Source organism: Apaloderma vittatum, unplaced genomic scaffold (assembly GCF_000703405.1).
Source record: "Apaloderma vittatum isolate BGI_N311 unplaced genomic scaffold, ASM70340v1 scaffold2345, whole genome shotgun sequence".
NCBI classification, from domain to species: Eukaryota; Metazoa; Chordata; class Aves; order Trogoniformes; family Trogonidae; genus Apaloderma; species Apaloderma vittatum.
The window spans coordinates 24,905-42,890 of NW_009716338.1; the positions used below are offsets into that span (position 1 = coordinate 24,905).

A 17,986-nucleotide genomic window follows, 5' to 3' on the forward strand; every position below is an offset into this window, starting at 1 on the left:
CCTCATTTACTATCCACATTAATAGCTTAATTAGCGCAGGTGAGCTATATTGATCTGGAAAATCTTTGTGAAATGTAACAGAGAATACAAAAAAATGCAAAAGAAACACTCCTTTCTGTAGGATTTTGGCTTCATCTCTTGTTTTTTAGTAAAATTCCATCCAGTCAAAAAGAGAAGAAAAATAAGAAAATAAGGAAAGAGAAGAAAGAAAAAGGAAACTTTACTAGATGTAATATACTTATGAGTAAAATCGTTGGATGGCATTCACTTTCCATCGATCACTATGGCTCTGCTTCACTTTGTTCTTGGTTTGCCTGTTGGGGGTTTCTCATGCTTGGGAAGAGAAGAATGACCTGGAGTTTGTTATAACTTGTAGTTTCTACAAACTGAACAGAGAGACCCTGTGCAGTCAATGAGTTCCATAAGGGCTACTAATTTCATTGTTTTAAAGGATTTTATAGTGTTTCAGAGGGGTAGCCCTAAAATGGATTTAAAGTGTTGCCTTAAATATCTGCCCTGGCAGATATTGGTTATTTTTTGTGTAACAAATAAAAATGCCCCATTGTCTATTTTCCTGCCAGAGCATCCAGAGATTCCACAAGGCTGGTGTAACTGCACCTGACATGGAGTAAATGGGACAGGAGAGCTCTTGGGAGCTGCCGTGATGCAGCCACCATATAACCAAACAACCTCATCAAGCACCTTATGCAGTGAGAATCCATGGATTTTGGCATCCTCTTAATGATAGAATGAAAAAAATCTCTAAAGGGAGCTAAGGCAGTGAATAACAAAAAAAACCCCAGTAGTTATGTATGAGGACAGCTAAAAATTATTTATGATTTTAGAAAAATCAAAGAGAATTTTTGGGGTCATTAACATTTCTGGACTAACGGTGGTTGTTACCATCAGTACACACGTGAAATACATATAGATGAACAAAATTAATTTTATTTTTGAGCTCTTGCCTGAATTTTGTGATTCATCTGGATCTAAAACCAAAGAAGATATATTTTTTCTGTCACCATCCATTTAGATTTGGGGTTAATGTGTGAATTACCCGAGTTGTACTTGTAAGATCTTGAAGAAATCAATTTCTTGTTTTGTTTCATCTGCTCAGACTTCATTGGACAGTCAATATCCTAGCCTCTATTTGGCTTGAAATCCCTTTGCTGGACCTCCATTCATGTAACTAAACACACAATTTTTGGAAATATGTTGATAGCTTTGAAAGGCTGGGAATCCAAGATCATCAGTAATCTGAAAATGAACATATGACTGAGAAGTCTTCTGTTGACTCTATATGTTTAAGATCACTATAGCTTTTGAGGGCATAAAAAGAAATTTCAGTATTTGTGCCATTTTGAGTGTACCTCAATAATGTAATAATCCTTGGGGAGTGTAAGAGTCGACGTAAGTGCTCTAATTAATCAGGGGCCTAACATAATAATCAGGACTCCTTTAACCTTGTTCTGAGTCCACTCTCATCACAAGAGTGACTTGCTGACTTGCTGAGAGAGGGTAAAAATTTTTGTTTCTACCAATTATCTGTATTTTTGGATTTTAGTCATGTATTGCCTCTCTAGGTAACTGGTGCAATCACAACCAGTTATACAATTAGGCTAAATAGCTGTGGTAACGTGTGTAATTTTGATGACAGCTATGAAAACCTTTTCTGAACTACGTGTAAGAGCATTACAACACATATGCGGTAGAGAGACCTGAAATTCATGGTTATTATGAAAATCATGTCTCACAAAATAAAAACTGATGAGTCCATGGTAAAAAATATGTTCTCACAAGCTTGGTTTGAAAAAGAAATCAAAACATTTTAAGTTACAGAGCTCAAAATAAAATTTCAATCATAGTTTGATTAGCTGGTTCAGGGATAAGTCAAAGCTGTCTGTATGGACTTTCATAACAAAAAAGAACAACTTTCTGCTAGACCAGGACTTTATGTACTGCTCTGCAATCTTGTTTTATTGCTGAGAACAGGTGCAAATCAACTAAAATAGTTATAGCCTTCCTATTAGCACGGCCAACATTAGCAGCAGCTGTGTGGCAGCTCAGCCCTTGTTAGATCTGGACAACATTTGTTCCTGGTTCAAAAATATTTTTTTTTTTATTTTTTTCATGAAGAGCCAGATTCTATTGTCAAATGTGTTTGTGACTCTCTCTGAAGTTACTGGAGCTGAAGATTATCTGTTGGGATAAAGAAAATCCCACTGTTGGCTCCAGCTCTTTTGCTCATTACAAATCCAGTGGTCAGAGCACTGGCAGAAGAAATCAGGTTTACTATCTGCCTTTAGCCTTGTTGCTAAGGAGTGGTGGAGGAGTTTTCTCTTGAGACCACATTTACTTTCAATTATATATTTATTTAGAAATAAAAAGTATAGCTTCATTCAAGAAGTTGATTTTTTAACCCACAAGTCCATGACATAAGAAATACTTCAGTCAAATATTCAAAAATTTAAGTGTGGTGTTTTTTTTTTAAATAAATATGAATGCATCAGAATACGTCCTAGAAAAAGCCCAGCCAATTTGTAACGCCTTTCTTAATCACTATTCAGGTCACAGCCTAGACAGCTCTCAGAAGCCTCCAGCATCACTTTGTGTAGTTGTACCCCTGTTTTGGAATGGTTCTAGAAATGACCAAGTAGTACAGGTTTCAACACTAGCTACTTTTCACTAAATGCTCATTACTAGAAGCAAAAGTTAGAGAAACATATTCGAGCAATTGCCAGAGATCCACTAGAAAAAATGCAGAACATCTTGCTCTGGACTCCAGCTGGACTGTTTTTATAGGGACAAAAATGAGCGTCTGCAGAAAAACACAGGGCACTTGCTAATTGTTTCTTACACACACATTTTACTTTCTGCTGGCCAAAAGGTCAATTGCTGATTTCATGGAATCGTGGAATCATTTAGGTTGGCAAAAGCTTTTAAGATCAAGTCCAACTGCTTAACCTAGCTATGCCAGGTCCACCACTAAACCAGCTCATTCAGCACCACATCTACGTGGTTTTTAAATACCTCCAGGGATGATGACTCCACCACTTCCCTGGGCAGCCTCTTCCAGTGCTTTACAACCCTCTCAGTAAAGAAATTTTTCATAGTGTCCAATCTAAACCTCCCCTGGCACAACTTGAGGCCATTTCCTCTTGTCCTATCACTTGTCACTTGGGAGAAGAGACCAACCCCCACCTCGCTACAGCTGCTTTTCAGGGAGTTGTAGAGAGTGATAAGGTCTCCCCTCAGCCTCCTTTTCTTCAGGCTAAGCAACTCCAGCTCCCTGAGTTGCTCCCAGACCCTTCAGTGGCTTCGTTGCCCTTTTTTGGACATGCTCCAGCACCTCAGTGTCTTTCTTGGAGTGAGGGGCCCAGTGCTGAACACAGGACTTGAGGTGCGGCCTCATCACCTCCCTACTCCTGTTGGCAACACTGTTTCTGATCCAGGCCAGGATGCCGTTGGCCTTCTTGGCCACCTGGGCACACTGCTGGCTCATGCTCAGCAAGCTGTTGACCAACACCTCCAGGTCTTGTCATTTGCTGGAGAAACAGAAGAGATATGGGCCACTGGGACAGGGCCACAATCCCATACAAAACCCTTGAGCTCTCCAGCAGTTTTCTGTGTGCTGCCCAGGAATTTTGCAGCTTCACTTTTTTTTCCCTCCCCTTTGGATGCCCCATTTCACCAGTGCACAGACTGAGGGCCAGGTGAGTTTTCAAGTTAACACACATGGTGTCCTAGTTCAATAATTTGTAGTGTCTCACCCTGAACACAAAAATTCTTCTCCAAGTGGTGCCACATGACACTGAAGAACAGATGTACAACATGGCTGCCTCCAAATGGAGTTAAATCAAATTTGGTTCTGTGACAGTGACTGGTGTTGATCCCTCTTCTCAGCTATCCAGATGCAAACAAGAACAGAAATAATAACTGCATGCTGTCTTGTTCTGCTAGGAATGAGCTTTATTCCAAGCACCTATTATTAGGAATAAATAAATTAGAAGTCAGTGAGGAATGTGTCTTCAGGAAGTGTTTGCAGACTAGATCTGATAATTTCTCTTCCCACATGAAGGATATTGGTAGGCGTCCACTCTACAGTGTACTCTCCCAACAGTCTCACAAGGTCAGAACTGCAGTGAAATAAGACAGCTTCCTCCTGACAGGCCTCATCTCTCTCATCTCCATTCCCTCATATGGTTTGTTGACTGCTCTCTCTGACCACCTTGCTCTCCTCTGATTCTTCTCTGTTTCCAGGTCATAACTTCCCTAGGGGAGATTTGCTGCAGTGAGCTGAGTGATGGGATGTACTGTTGACGTAGCATAGCCTGGAGATCTAGAGAGTAACCAGCTGAACTCAGGTGCGCTTTAAGTCCCCACAGGACACATGCTGATATACCATGGCCATGTAGTAATTGAACACACAGTCAGGTTAGAGTCTATATGCCATTGTGGCCATCTAAAACAGTCATTTCCAGCTGTTAAACAAAGTTGTTTGTTGCCTAAGGAGATTTCTTCAAATGTTATGTCATCAGACACCAATGAATCCTCAGCAAATGGAATTAGGTCCTTTGGTCCTGGATTCTGAAGCAACTTTCATTTGATATAACCTAAGGTTGGCACCCTCTGCTGTGAAATGGCATAGCCCTCCTACAGGCAGACAAGGAACTTCTTCACCAGGCAGCAGTTGTTGGGCATACCAGTCATGCGTGGGGAGCTCCAGCCAGCAGGGTATAGGCTGAATGCTGCTGAGATGAGACAGGAGCTTGCCCAGGTGGAAATCACTCTGGAAGGAGAGTGCCTACCACGGCCTGTTGTTACCCCAACACTACTTTTCTTTCCAACTAACTTCCTCAAACCATTTCTGTCCCCTTTCTCACACCTCAAAACATACACTTTGTTTCAAGCTATTGTACAGCCAATGAGGAACTGGCTACCTGGTCTATCATGATGAAATTTGAGAGGTAACTTTTGTGGACTTGCCCCAAATGTTTGGTTGCAACTGGGCATCCCGTTAAGTCTCCTGTTTGGGACAGTTCATCAGGCATGGGATGTACTCAGCCAACAGCCTAGAGTCTTCTCTGGGCTTTTAGCCTGAGCTCACCCTGAAATAAACACATCTGGAGGAGATTTGACTCATGTAAACTTTTGAAAATTTAACCTATTGACTCATTCCTGTTTGTAAAGTCAGTCTGGGGAAGTGGCATCTTATATTTCAAACAGAAAATCCTCCTCAGTAGAGGGCACGTTAAAAATAGAAAAAAACTGGATCTTGGCAGTTCAAGCGCGCCTACTGTTTTCGTGTGACTCTGGCAATTGCTTTCCAAGGAAACCTTTGCAATACAAGAGAATACAAACTAATTTACCATTTCTGAATTGCATAAAATTAGCTGTTCTACTAAGCAAACCAGTGTTTATTAACAGAGCTCAACTGCTATGCACTCTATCAAAACTAGTAAATATGAGGTATGATACCAATGGTTACCTGGAGGTATGCGGGTGCTTAGCACAAGTGCTCAGTGACTGGTGGAAAACCTGATTTGCTAAGCAAATGGCTTGAAAAAAATGAAACAACTGGGTGATTTAATAAGCAATCTATCATTTTAATTACCTTTTATTACATTTCCATTCATTTATTTAATGCGTTATATTTTTATTTATCAAAGCTTCAGGAAAAATATTTATATTGGTTAAATTTTTGGTATGACTAATAATATCCAGAACATACTATCAGCCTCTTAGCTATATGACTACATGGAGCCTGTAATTCCAAACAAATCATGTTGGAGGTTTGGTATCTCACTTACAGGGAATCAGTGACATTCAGTGGCAGTGTCTAAGGGATAAAGGTCTATCTTACCTTTTTTTGAAGACTTCAATGTGAATTAGGATATCTGTACTGCCAAAATGATGGGGTCAACAAAAGTTTTGGGGCTATTTCTTAGGCCTCCATACAGGCATACAGAAAGCCAGTAAAAATTTTGACCTTGTAAAAATGATGTCTTCTGCAGATTTGACTACAGCTATGAAGTAATTTTACTCTTTAAAGATCAGCAAGAAACTTCCCCCTCCCTGCTGAAATATACTTCTTGTCACTAAGCCAAATAATCCTGAGTTTCACAGTCAAGTTTGGTTTTATGTCCCAGAACAAATCCCAAGTAACAACCTTCCTCGTAACATAAAGGTTGCCAGTTTTCTTTTATAGCTTTGTATTCAAGATATGGTTGTAAATTTGAATTCCAAGCCATTTGCTCCAAATGTCTTTTTAACATTAACAAAAGAGTAGCAAGGAGAGAAACAAAATAAATGAAACAAACTGAACAAGCAATGCAAAGTAAAAGGACTCTAATGAAAGCAGTAACTTACTGTAGCTACTTTCACTATCGCTGGCATTAGAAGAAACATGTTCTGCAAGAACAGTACAGCAAATTAAAGAACATAACCAAGCACCACAAAGCCGCAGAAACTTAAAAGAACTGCCACAGTCATGCAAAGGTAGTTGTGCAGAGAGGAAAAAAAATGAAACCACGCAGTGACATCACCTGAAAACTCTCAGATAAATTATAAAAGTAAAATGAAAGCTTTCTCTCTTGTGGCATTTCAGAAAGACACTGTATGTACTAGCTCGTGATATGTGTCATGGCAAAGCCATGCCTTCTCTTGACGAGATATTTAATGAAATCTCAGAAAACTTAATTTCAAAGTACGTTATGGTCCACTTGCATCTCACTGGACGTCTTGACTAATTTCATGAAGCCTAAGTGTCTGCTCATTTTATTCTGCACTATCAGTAATGAGCATCATTAATGCATTGGATCTATTCTTGCTAAACTTCTGACCTGTGTCTGTCTTTAATCACTGTGCGCTACCCCAAAGGGATAACACATGAACATGAAGATGGTTTTGATATCAAATATTGTAACTGTATCTATTTTACCCTGTCCAAAAAAAGATTAAGCCAATGTCAAAACTAAGAAAAACTTTTTCAGACATTGTCTAGCCTCAAGATTTGAGCTAGAGTATGAAACCCTTTACCAGAGCAATGTGGATGGGTGAATAGAGATATAAGAACCAGTGGTATGGGTCAGACTTGTGGTTTAGCAAGTCTGGTGTCCTGTTTCTATTGTATCATTTAAAGAAAGGTGTAATCTATATCATGTGAAATGTCTGTTTCCAAACTGTAGTTGCAGACTGTTTTTAGTCAGTCAGGTCATGCTATATGGTCTCCAGGAGGTCTGAAGAACCACATTAAATGGAGGTTTTAATGGTATTTCTGGTAGAAATGCTGATTACTGCCCCTGAAAGATCATTTGACAGTTGAAACTTTTCAGCTGGTCCAGGACATTTAGAAGTAAATTGGTTATACAGTAAATTGGTTATATATTGGAGAGCCACTCTGGGTTAACGAGAATGAGACACAGTGGTTAAATGGAGAATGGGTACAAATAAGCCACCTTCTGACAAACACCAGGAGTAAAAGTTGGTCCAATATTTGTCATTAAACCAGACTTGGCTGTGGGTGACTCAACAACACCTACCTGTAACTGCCTCTAAACAAAGAAATAGATCATAAAAGCCAAAAATCCCCTGGGATGCACCCAGAGTAGACCATGCATGGTCCTGAAGGATGACTATTGGAACAGTGGCAAGACTACCCCCTCTTTGCAAGGTGCTGCATTTTCCCCACGTACCAATGCAATGGCTTGAGGTTCACAGAGTAAGACTGACAGGGTTACTGAAGCAGCAGAAACGAAAGGGGCTGATATCTGATAAAAATGGAAAACTTTAATCTTGGGCTTAGTAAGAAGCATTATTAAAATTAAAATTACACTTAGAAGAAAAGAGTAAAATGACTTTTGGACATTTCACAGCAAGTTAAGAAAGGTTGTCTCAAATTAATGTTATATAGGACCCTGAAGAACTTTATTAAACAAGAACAAATATCCTTCATAGTAAGAACTGTCATAAAAAAGCATATTTGAGCTGAATATTCAGAATGTCTAGAGGTGTGTCAGTAGTTGAAAGCTGGATGCAATATTAATAGAGAAACTAGAGCTTATACCTCTGCTCTACTTTTCCCCTAGTAATTTGCAGAATTCAGTTATCTCCTTTCAGATAGTTGGATGCTATGGAAATGTTTCTTTGTAAAGGACAGAGATATTCAGGAGGGCTGCCAGATCAGAAATATTCTACTTCTCTTTAGGCAGGGAAGGATCTGCATTTGCTGCTGATGAGCTGCTATGACACTTTACTTAAAGTAGCAGAATGGTTAAAATTCAGGTGGCAGCGACATTTGCTGTCTATCACTGACAAAACTAGTCTCGCAGAACTGTTCTTTGTACAAGAGATGAAGCTTTCATCTTTAAGTTATGAGCTACTATATGGCTTAAAATTAAACCATTAAAAAGTCCCTTCAACAAATCACTCAGAAATGGAATAATCTGTAAAACTGTGTGCATGGGTGTGCATTAAAGCACATACAAAACAGTAGGCGATGCAGTGTTAACATTCACACACATTTTGCTCCAATTACTTGGTGCTTAAGAAAAAGATAACTGAGGAAGAAGCAGCCAAACACATGCAAGTGACATTTTCTTTAAACGATTTAGATCTGGATACAGATTATGATGTAGCTATTTGTCTAGAAATCAGCCACAAATATTTCACTGCATACAATTTTTCCCAGTCTAACTTTTGAGGAAGCAGAATTGTTTCTGAACAATTATCTGACACATTACACAGTCTGCAATGCCAAGCTCTGAGACAGGATTGCTGCATCAGAAAAAAACATTGATTAAGGTTGCATGACAGTGAAATGGTGAAATGGTGCCTTTGGAGAAGGCATGGTCTTCTCTAGCCTGCAAACAACTTCTTCCATTAATAACGAATACTAATCTAAAATCCAGCAAAGTAACAAACACTCCCATGCAAAAAGCTGAAAATGCAGAAGCAACGGCATAAAACAATTTTTCTATTGATCTCCTCAGGATGTAATCAAGTTATAATGCTTAACTTTCCCTTTGGATGGAGCGGGAGGGATTGTTGCTGAAAGGAACAGCCTAGGCAGCAAAACGAGTTCTAGATATGCTACTCTACAGAACTGCCATGATGGGAACAATAACATACTGTCAGAAACAAAAGGTGTTATTACAAAAGAAGTGAAAGTGTCTGCTCGATACACTGTATGTTGTTTAATATTGTCATGCAGAACAAAACAATTGAAACATTTTTAATGCATTCACAGCTGGGTAACAAATAAGACTCTATCTTGTGCATGCTAGGAGTGGAGGGTCCTCAGAGAAGGGACAGAAGCCAAAACAAAACAAAACAAAAAAGAGATTTACAGTGACCATTCCTGGGAACTTACTCAGAGTCTTTGTTCCATAACCGTCGTCACCTAATCCGGGGATGTCCTGCACGGAAGTCCCCAGAGAGAGCAATGAGAAAGGAAGAACAGCCGCAGAAGAGGAAGGAAGAAGTCAGTGGAGTTGAAATGGATACTACCATGACTGACCATGTTGATTGAGCAATCTGGATCCCTGCTTTTTCTTTCTGAAACGACTTTAGACCCATATTCTATGGAAGAGGCAGTGACCACGATACATGAGTTTTGGAACAATCAGATAAATAAAGTTTGAGAAATGATGCTCCCCAGATAAATTTATGAGAGAATTATTAAGAAAAAGAGTGAATATTTGGTCTTGGAACTAGTATATATTTTTAATAATGCTGGTTCTCTGTACAGTTTAAGCAAGCAGTAAGTGCCCAGGGAAGTACACATGCCAAGATCTGACTTATTTCTTTAAGCTGTTAGCATGGTTGCTTCATTTGACTAATAAACTTCTAGTGAAGCTGCCCATGGCAGTCAACTTGGAGAATGTCAAAGGAAGCATAATCATTTAGCTTAGTATTGTGAAAGAAAGCAAATTTACATTATTCTGAACCAGTTCTGATCTGGCAATATTTAATTATAGACACGTTTGTATTTATGACAAGTGCCACAACGACTTTGAGAAGCCACATTTTATCTGCCAAGAGTTAAGGTCACTGTTTTGTTCTTCTGGAAATGATGTTTCCATTGTTGGAAGGACAAGCTGGATCCAAACTGCAGTCACACATTGGTCACAGTAGTAATACCTCTCCTGCCTGCCTACGACAGATATTTGCCTAGATGTGTGGGATACTAGTATCATGCGTGTCACCCATTTTTTGTGCTGCTGCGTGTGACATCGTCTCCAAGAGGTTACTTACGTTCTGGATCACTTGTTTCCTGCTCACTCTGCTCCTTGCTCTTGTAGAATGGGAATTTTCGTGAAAAGATGAAGTTCTTTTTACGCTTGTCATTGAATGACTGTGAAGGAGAAAAGGCATGGGGCAAAAACAGGGACGTCTAATTGTTGTCACACTCATGCTGACAAAACAACTAGTTTGTAAAAGTGGAGAGAACTGTAGTGACTCAAATCAGTCCAAACCAAGTGGCCACAAAGAATTTGAGGTGGTTGCTGTGAGGTCTGTGGGTTGAAGGCAAAGCCCCTGGAGACTGGATCAGTTTGATTACAGGGGTCTCACATCACAACCTTCAGCTCCTGTCTTGGAGACTATCGAGTTTGCCTTGTTCACATGAAGGGCTACGGGTGGCTCAGCATGATCTGAGATCCAGCCATTCATCTTTAATCATAGCAGACTGTGCACAGAATTAATTAACTGGCTGAAACAGACTAGGCTGGAAAGAGGAGAGCAGACGCCTTTAATTTGCTTGTAGTAGATGTGTGAATTCAGCCCTGTGCCAATTAAAACCAAATATTTTTTCCTGGTAACTGCTGCTACTTTCATAGTGTTTTATTTCACTTCTTAATCGACAACTGCTCAAGTGTGTTGCTTTTCTTTTTTTATAATTAAAAAAACACCAAAACTTAATTTTATTTTATACATGTATATTTACTCATTAGGTTTCTCTGGATATGCTTTTAGTTTTACATGATTTAGGGATGTAATTCCACCAATAAGCTGTATTTCATTGCATGCTGAGAAACATGTGTTGCTTTAATACTTCAAATGGGGAATTAATAGGGAAGAAAGTTGGGTATTTTACATAATTAAACCTTTGAATTTATAAACAGCCACGAGGGCTTATAGGACTGTACTATTAAGAGCAGAATATACTACTCTGGGCATTAATTTCAGGTACTAAATGAGGAATTAGGGCCTCTACAGTCAATTGAGAGAAGCAGGCATTTCCAGAAAGCACCTATGCTGAGCTGTAGATAGAGCTTATCTGAGGTGATCTGTGTTGTCTGTCAGGCAGTGTCCTACACTCTAAATATACTGAACATACGCAATGCCCAGACCCAGGACGTTGCCAGTGATCACCTCCAAGAGAGCAGAGACCTTTTTAACGTATTTAAAGGGCCAATGTCTTGTCTTTGTCATTGCTCGAATGAAATATAACCAGCATTTGGCTCCAGTTCTCATGTGGAATATATTTAGAGTTTCAGAACATAATTTATTTTCTTACATTTTGGAAATACAGCATAAAATATGGTTTAGCATATGTATTTCTGAAAGACGTGAAGTTAAGTACTGAAAATCTCTATTAAAAGAGTTGTCTACTTGTGTCACAAAAGTTTCATGCCACTTTTACATTTCAAGCATATTTAAAGTTCAGTAACTGAAAACAAAGGAAAAAAAAAAAGCACATGTAGAATAAATGATCCATGAAAATTTCTCAGAGTATGTAAACATTCAATGTGAAATTAATGTGGACGTCATGCACAAATAATCCAGATAGCATGCAATTTTAAAACAAAGCAAATATGAAAGAAAGCCAGACGAAAAAAAAAACTGCACATGAAGGATTAAAGTAATCTGTGGATGAAAAGAGGACTGACATGCACATTACATCACTTTAATGACCTAAAGGATATAATTAAATTAAAATGTGTTTTCTGTGATAATTTCTTTTATTTTTTCCAAAGAAAGGAACGTAGGATGTTAACATTTCCCACTGTGAAAATGTTGTCACGATTCATCTGAATTTGACATAGTAATACTATATGCATTGCAATTTAAAAGGGAAAAATATATATATACAAGAGCATCTCAAAAAACAAAAGGTTTTTAAAATGACAATCACTTCATTACCAAATGCTATTTCACTTTGGAATTAAAGAAAACATTATCAAATCGATAAATAAATATGCTGTGTTTCACAGAGATTATGTCATAAATAACACTTGTAAGTATTCTTTTTCAATTTTTCCCCCAACAGTCTAGAGAAGAAACTTCAGAAATTGCATTTTCACCAGAAAAGCATATATTTTTTTCAAGCTTATGCATGATCTAACAGTATATTCCAAATTAGACCGATATAGTACAATGTTATATAAACCTTTCTTTCGCAAGTTCAAGCATTGGGCTGCCTTTTAAATAAAATGTTGTTCCACTTTGGACAACCAAAATCTGGCAGTTCTTAGCAAGTGACTATTATATTCAACTGTGTCACTGCATCCACACCAATAAAAAGCCTTATTCCTAAAATAAAGCTGACTCTTGGCTTATTAATATCCATTAGCAAGTATGTTGATGTGTGTGTATACTTCTTAATCAAAGTGTATTCATTCAGTCATTCATTAACAATCATGTTAATGAACATATATAGTATCATAGTGTAGTCAGAAGATTTGTATTTAAAATAACAAAGAAACTGTAAAATACTGCAAAACACTAAAATGGGTCTTACAGAATTTGTTAGTCCTTAGTATTAACTGAATGGGCTTACCAAGTGTTTATGTTCTTGTATATGCTGCTTCACAAGAAACCAAAGGTGGGAGCCTTGATTTTGGTTTTGTATCCAATAAAAATGTGATTAAATTCAGGCTGATGGTCTCCACCTTAAGGATATGAAATCCTGCAAACACCCAGCAAAATGCTTCTTACAGATACCACAATATATATCTCTAATGTATAGAGATAAGGGAGCTGGCAAAGAGAGGAGAAGGAGACTCATACAGAATAAACCCATGTTTTTATTGGACACACTCTGTTAATTCCAGATTTTGTTCTGCTGGTGGAGGAGTAGAGACCAGCACTGACCACGTTTACTTCTTTTTCATGAAGGGTCATGCATGTGAGGAAGGTGGCAGTTAAACTGCAAGATGTGTGTTTTTGAGAGATTTTATTTCTCTAAAATGTAAATTTAAGACATGTCCAATACTCTGGAGCCAGTTTTCACCGGGGCTCCCTATGGTGCTGGAGAGCTGTGAAGCAGCCATAGGAGAACTGAGAGAGAAGAATTTGCCTACATCTCTCAGCCTGGTGCAAAAGTTGCATTCAACTGCAATTGAAGTTGTGATATCAAGCTTAGGCGTGATTCAACGCTTGTGCGGGCAGAGTTTCTGAAAATCAGTGAAAAAGTGCCTGGAGATGGATCCCTGTATAAGTCACCCTTTCTTTGCCATGAATACTGTAAAATCCTGTAATGGCTAATAACTAATAACTCTTGTACTTCAGTCGCAACAGATTGTATACTTCACTGCCATCAGTTCACACAGGCTACCACTAACCTGGGAACTGGCACTTGTAGGCACTTTGTACAGATGAGTGCCTAATATTAAAAAGCAAATGAAATTCTTGAGTACTGACAACTGAACAGTGAGGTCACCCTTACAACATTTGAACTGCGATGAAGAAAAATAGTCTTTCCTCAGAAAAAAAAGCTTTCACTGACGTCCAGGCTTAAATTCTTGTTTGATACTGCTTAGGCACAGACTGTGTTATGGAGAAACCAGAAAAAAATCATGATGTGCACCCTTCCCTGACCAAATATCCCCAGATGTCCCCAGTTATGTAAGTCTGGCTTCCACACACCAACCTTCCCTGGTTGTGACAGACATTAAGACACTGTGTGTTTTTCGTTTGCAAGAATTCCCTTTGGTAGTTTTTTTTTGTGTCAACATAATTTATTTATTCTAAATGGTTTTCCCTAGGTGCAGGAGCCATATATGTGTTACTCATCAGCTAATAGGAAATTTTCATGTAATGCTGAATAAACAACGCAATTTCAAAATTTGCTTTCTAGTGGTAAACATCTCAAAGAATAGGACATCAGTGATTTGATAGCTGCACCGTACTGCCATAGGCAACTGCATCATTGTTTACTTTGAGCTTTTTCCCATTTTTTTTCCCACAATCTAGCAGATCCAGCCCATACTTAGTGCAGATGTGCTCTTGATAGTGGTGGTTCTCTTTATGCCTTGCAGAAGAGACTAATATGTTGGTAAAAAATTTATTTTGATGCTCTGAAAGTTGTAAAAGCAACTGCATCTTCTAAAAGTCATTAAACTCCCAAGCACATTGGGAGTATTTTATTTTGCTGTTTCATTCAGCCAATGCTAATCCTCAGTCGTGTACAGGGAGCCAGTGTTCAGGGCTCGCCTGAGAAAGAGCTCTTCCAGAGCACTGGCTGTGAAATTCTTCTATATAAGGTGTAGATGAACTTGATTTAGCACTTATTTATAGGCAGATTTGACCAAAGCTTTAACATAGTTTTTATGTTACGTGATTATCTGTAACTATCTTGTTTTGATATTGGTCTAACAATGTATATGAGTTCATTCATTTTGCTGCTTTTCACACGCCATATTTTTTTTTAAAATTTTTATTCTCTTTTAATACCTGGTTTTGGCCCAACTTAAATGAAAAGCCTTCACTTATGTTGCATTCTACAAAAATCTACACAATTTATCAGCATCATTATATCCCTGCAATCCTTTTCTCTATATTTAATTAATACCTTTTCTATTAGGGACATTTTTTTAACTCTTTTTAAACACTGGCTTTAATAAAGGTTTGGGCTCTTGAACACTGTTAAAGCCCTATATGTTAAACCTCTCCCATCATACTGAAAAGTCACACTGACTAGTGAAAGAGAAGTCTTGGACTGTAATATACTCAGTGTCCTTTCTCCTTTCAAACAGTTTGTGGGGACTAGATCAACACTATGACCTGGTGGACACTATGACTGAGGCCGTGGTAGTTTCCTTTACGAAAATAACAAAGCATACTGAGGTTAAGTGACTTGACCAAGTCTAGAAGAAAGCCAATGCTCCTGAGCCATTCTTGCTTTCTTGGTGTAACCACAAACTTTGCAATTGACTGGGTTCACACACACAGAAGGGTCCTAATGCTGTCTGTCCAGACATGCAGATGAAGTTACCACTGGCAACTCTAAGCCTGGTTGTAGAGTGACCATGAAGTATACACCTTTAGATGTATATCTTTCATTTGCAGTCTGTCCACATGGTTACGTGCTGGCAAGCAACACTTGCCAACTTCTCTTTTTATGAGATGCAGTGGGAAGAATGTCCCTATTCTGTTAACTGCAATATTTGGGGAAAAAAAAAAAAAGAAAAGAAGAAAACTTGGGCTACAGTCATTCCTTATTGAATTTTTGTACCATGATCTGTTTTGGTAAAGGGAGAACAACCTTTGGGTGAGAAGAAACTCAGATGAAGATAACTCTTCTTCCTTATTTTTCCCATGAAGCTGCAGGGAGATTTGGCTCTTAGAAATCCAAAATGAAAAAGTAAAAGCCTTATTAAAAGCTCCGTTATGTCTAGCTTCTAAAAAAAGAGGGTAGAGTTGTTTAGTATTCATACATATGAAATTTTACTAATCTTTTTTTAAGACTAACCTAATGCCACTTGTCAGCCAGCAATTCACTTTTAATTCCCACCAAAACAGTTAAAGCCAACACAAAGTGCCGGGGGAACAGAAAGACTAATAGACTTTCAAGAAAACACCTAAAAGCAGCATTTCCAATTTGCAAACACACATTTAACTCAGAGCAAGGTATGAAAGGAGTACTCATCTGTGCTAATTTACGTTACATCTTCGTTGGCAGGATCGAAACTCCAGCCTAAAAACCTTGCGTACGTGACAGCCAAGGTCATTTACAAGTATCAGAAGGTTGTACACAAAGAGAGTGGGAAGGATTTTTTCAAGCAGCCACACTGAAATTAATAGTGTGAAAACAAGAAAGGGCAAAGCTCCCTGATAGTGAAATCAATTTAGATGTAGAATAATCTGCCCCAAGGGAAGTGGAAAAGCCTAGATAATTTTTCACATTTGAAACAAATCTGCTAATCTTAAGTACCAGGGGGGCTCACGCTGCAGCACTGGGAGAGAAGGGGGCGGTAAGGGGAAAAGAGCTAAACAATAAGCTTCTTCCAGCTCTACTGCTTGTGTTTCTGTGATGAGATGCTCACGGATCCAGCACTGCAGGGCTCTGCTGAGGTTCAGCATGGGCTTTGACCTAGCTGGGCTCACTACAGACGTATATGGGCTGCATGAAGGTCTTTCTGTCACAGAATCACACAGAATCACAGAATGTCAGGGGTTGGAAGGGACCTCAAGAGATCATCTAGTCCAATCCCCTGCCAGAGCAGCATCACCTACAGTAGGTCACACAGGAACGCGTCCAGGCAGGTTTTGAATGTCTCCAGAGAAGGAGACTCCACAACCTCTCTGGGCAACCTGTGCCAGGGCTCTGTCACCCTCACAGTGAAAAAGTTTTTCCTAATGTTTTTGTGGAACCTCCTGTGCTCCAGCCTGTACCCGTTGCGCCTTGACCTGTCGTTGGATGTCACTGGCTCTGTCCTCCTGATACTTACCCTTTTTATATTTATAAACATTAATGAGGTCACCCCTCAGCCTCCTCTTCTCCAAGCTAAAGAGACCCAGCTCCTTCAGCCTTTCCTCATCAGGGAGATGTTCCACTCCCTTCATCATCTTTGTGGTCTTTCTCAAGGCTGTCCTTTCTCAGGGCTGTCTCTGAAGTTAGAAATTGTACTTGATATTTAGCAATGTTGTCTCAAATCTTCCCCCACTCTTTAATTTTTTTTCCCCCAAAAGTAACTTTCCCTGTTGGAGTTGATGCATGCCACCAGCTACCACTACCACTACTAAATCTTATTTTCAGCAGTGAACCTTTCTCAGCATCCTTTGTGCAACAGTGGTGATGCGGGAGCCTCAGAGATCAACACCACCATCAGTGTGCACATGGCAGCGTTTTGGGACTGTCTGATCGCTGACTGAGACCCACAGGTTTTCCCACAGCATACGCCATAGGCCATTCTTCAGTTTGAACTTCATTCCTCAGTTTTCTCCTATCTTTTTCTTAATTCTGATTCCCAGCTGACTGTTGGTTCTTCTTTAGATATGCAGATGAGGGGTTTGGTCTCCTCTATGTAATTTTTGGAATTAATCTCACTAATAAATAAAGCTGCAGAAGGTGTTATTTATCTGCACTGGTAAAAAGCAACAAAAAACCCCTCGATTTTTTATTACTATTTTTCACCAAATCATTTATTTATGCAAACAAGTGCTGTGCACCTGACCTGTGCAAGTATAAAGTACTACCTAAAATGGACCATTCCATAAAAAGAATAATCAGCATAAACAGCTTTATTACTCTTATTTTGTGAGGTACTAGTGGAGAAAGACTTACAACACCTACATGCCTTCAAACTATTCACTGAAAGATGGTCACAGCAGACTTCTCTTTTGAACTGCCCTTTTGTGTTAAAGGAAGAGTGTTTGCCCTCACAGGTGACTGGTGCAGCAGTCTGAGGTATGGCAAAGATCTGGCTCAGGAGACAGGGAATCATAGCAGGTTCAAGGCTTTAATTTAAAACATTGGCTTATTTAGGCCTTACAGCTAAAATGATAAGAAATAAAAGCATGGGCAAACAAACCCAAAGTTAACCTCTAAGGCACTGCTGTGAGGACTGTGTAGGAGCTGAGATTCCTACATCTTCTAGTAATGCATCTCACACTGCTGTCTCATAGATGGGATATCAGATAGGATGGACTTGGACTTTGACCCAGGTTGGCAGCTCCTGTGTCCTTATAACCTTCCAAAGATGGCCTATGAGTCACTAAGTCAGTCATAACTGAACTGCTTGAGTTTGAGTGAGCCAGAAAA

At 39.0% G+C, this 17,986-nt stretch overlaps 1 protein-coding gene across 1 annotated transcript in view; it reads right to left on the reverse strand.

The window, feature by feature from the left end:
• DLG2 (discs, large homolog 2 (Drosophila)) overlaps nt 1-17,986 on the reverse strand; it is a 91,604-nt gene that overhangs the window by 13,893 nt on the left and 59,725 nt on the right. The window contains exons 4-5 of the mRNA XM_009869480.1: nt 10,255-10,354; nt 6,370-6,411 (exon numbers count right to left, since the gene is read on the reverse strand). Of these exons, the coding sequence (XP_009867782.1) occupies nt 6,370-6,411; nt 10,255-10,354 (142 nt within the window). The remainder of the gene's footprint in view (nt 1-6,369; nt 6,412-10,254; nt 10,355-17,986) is intronic.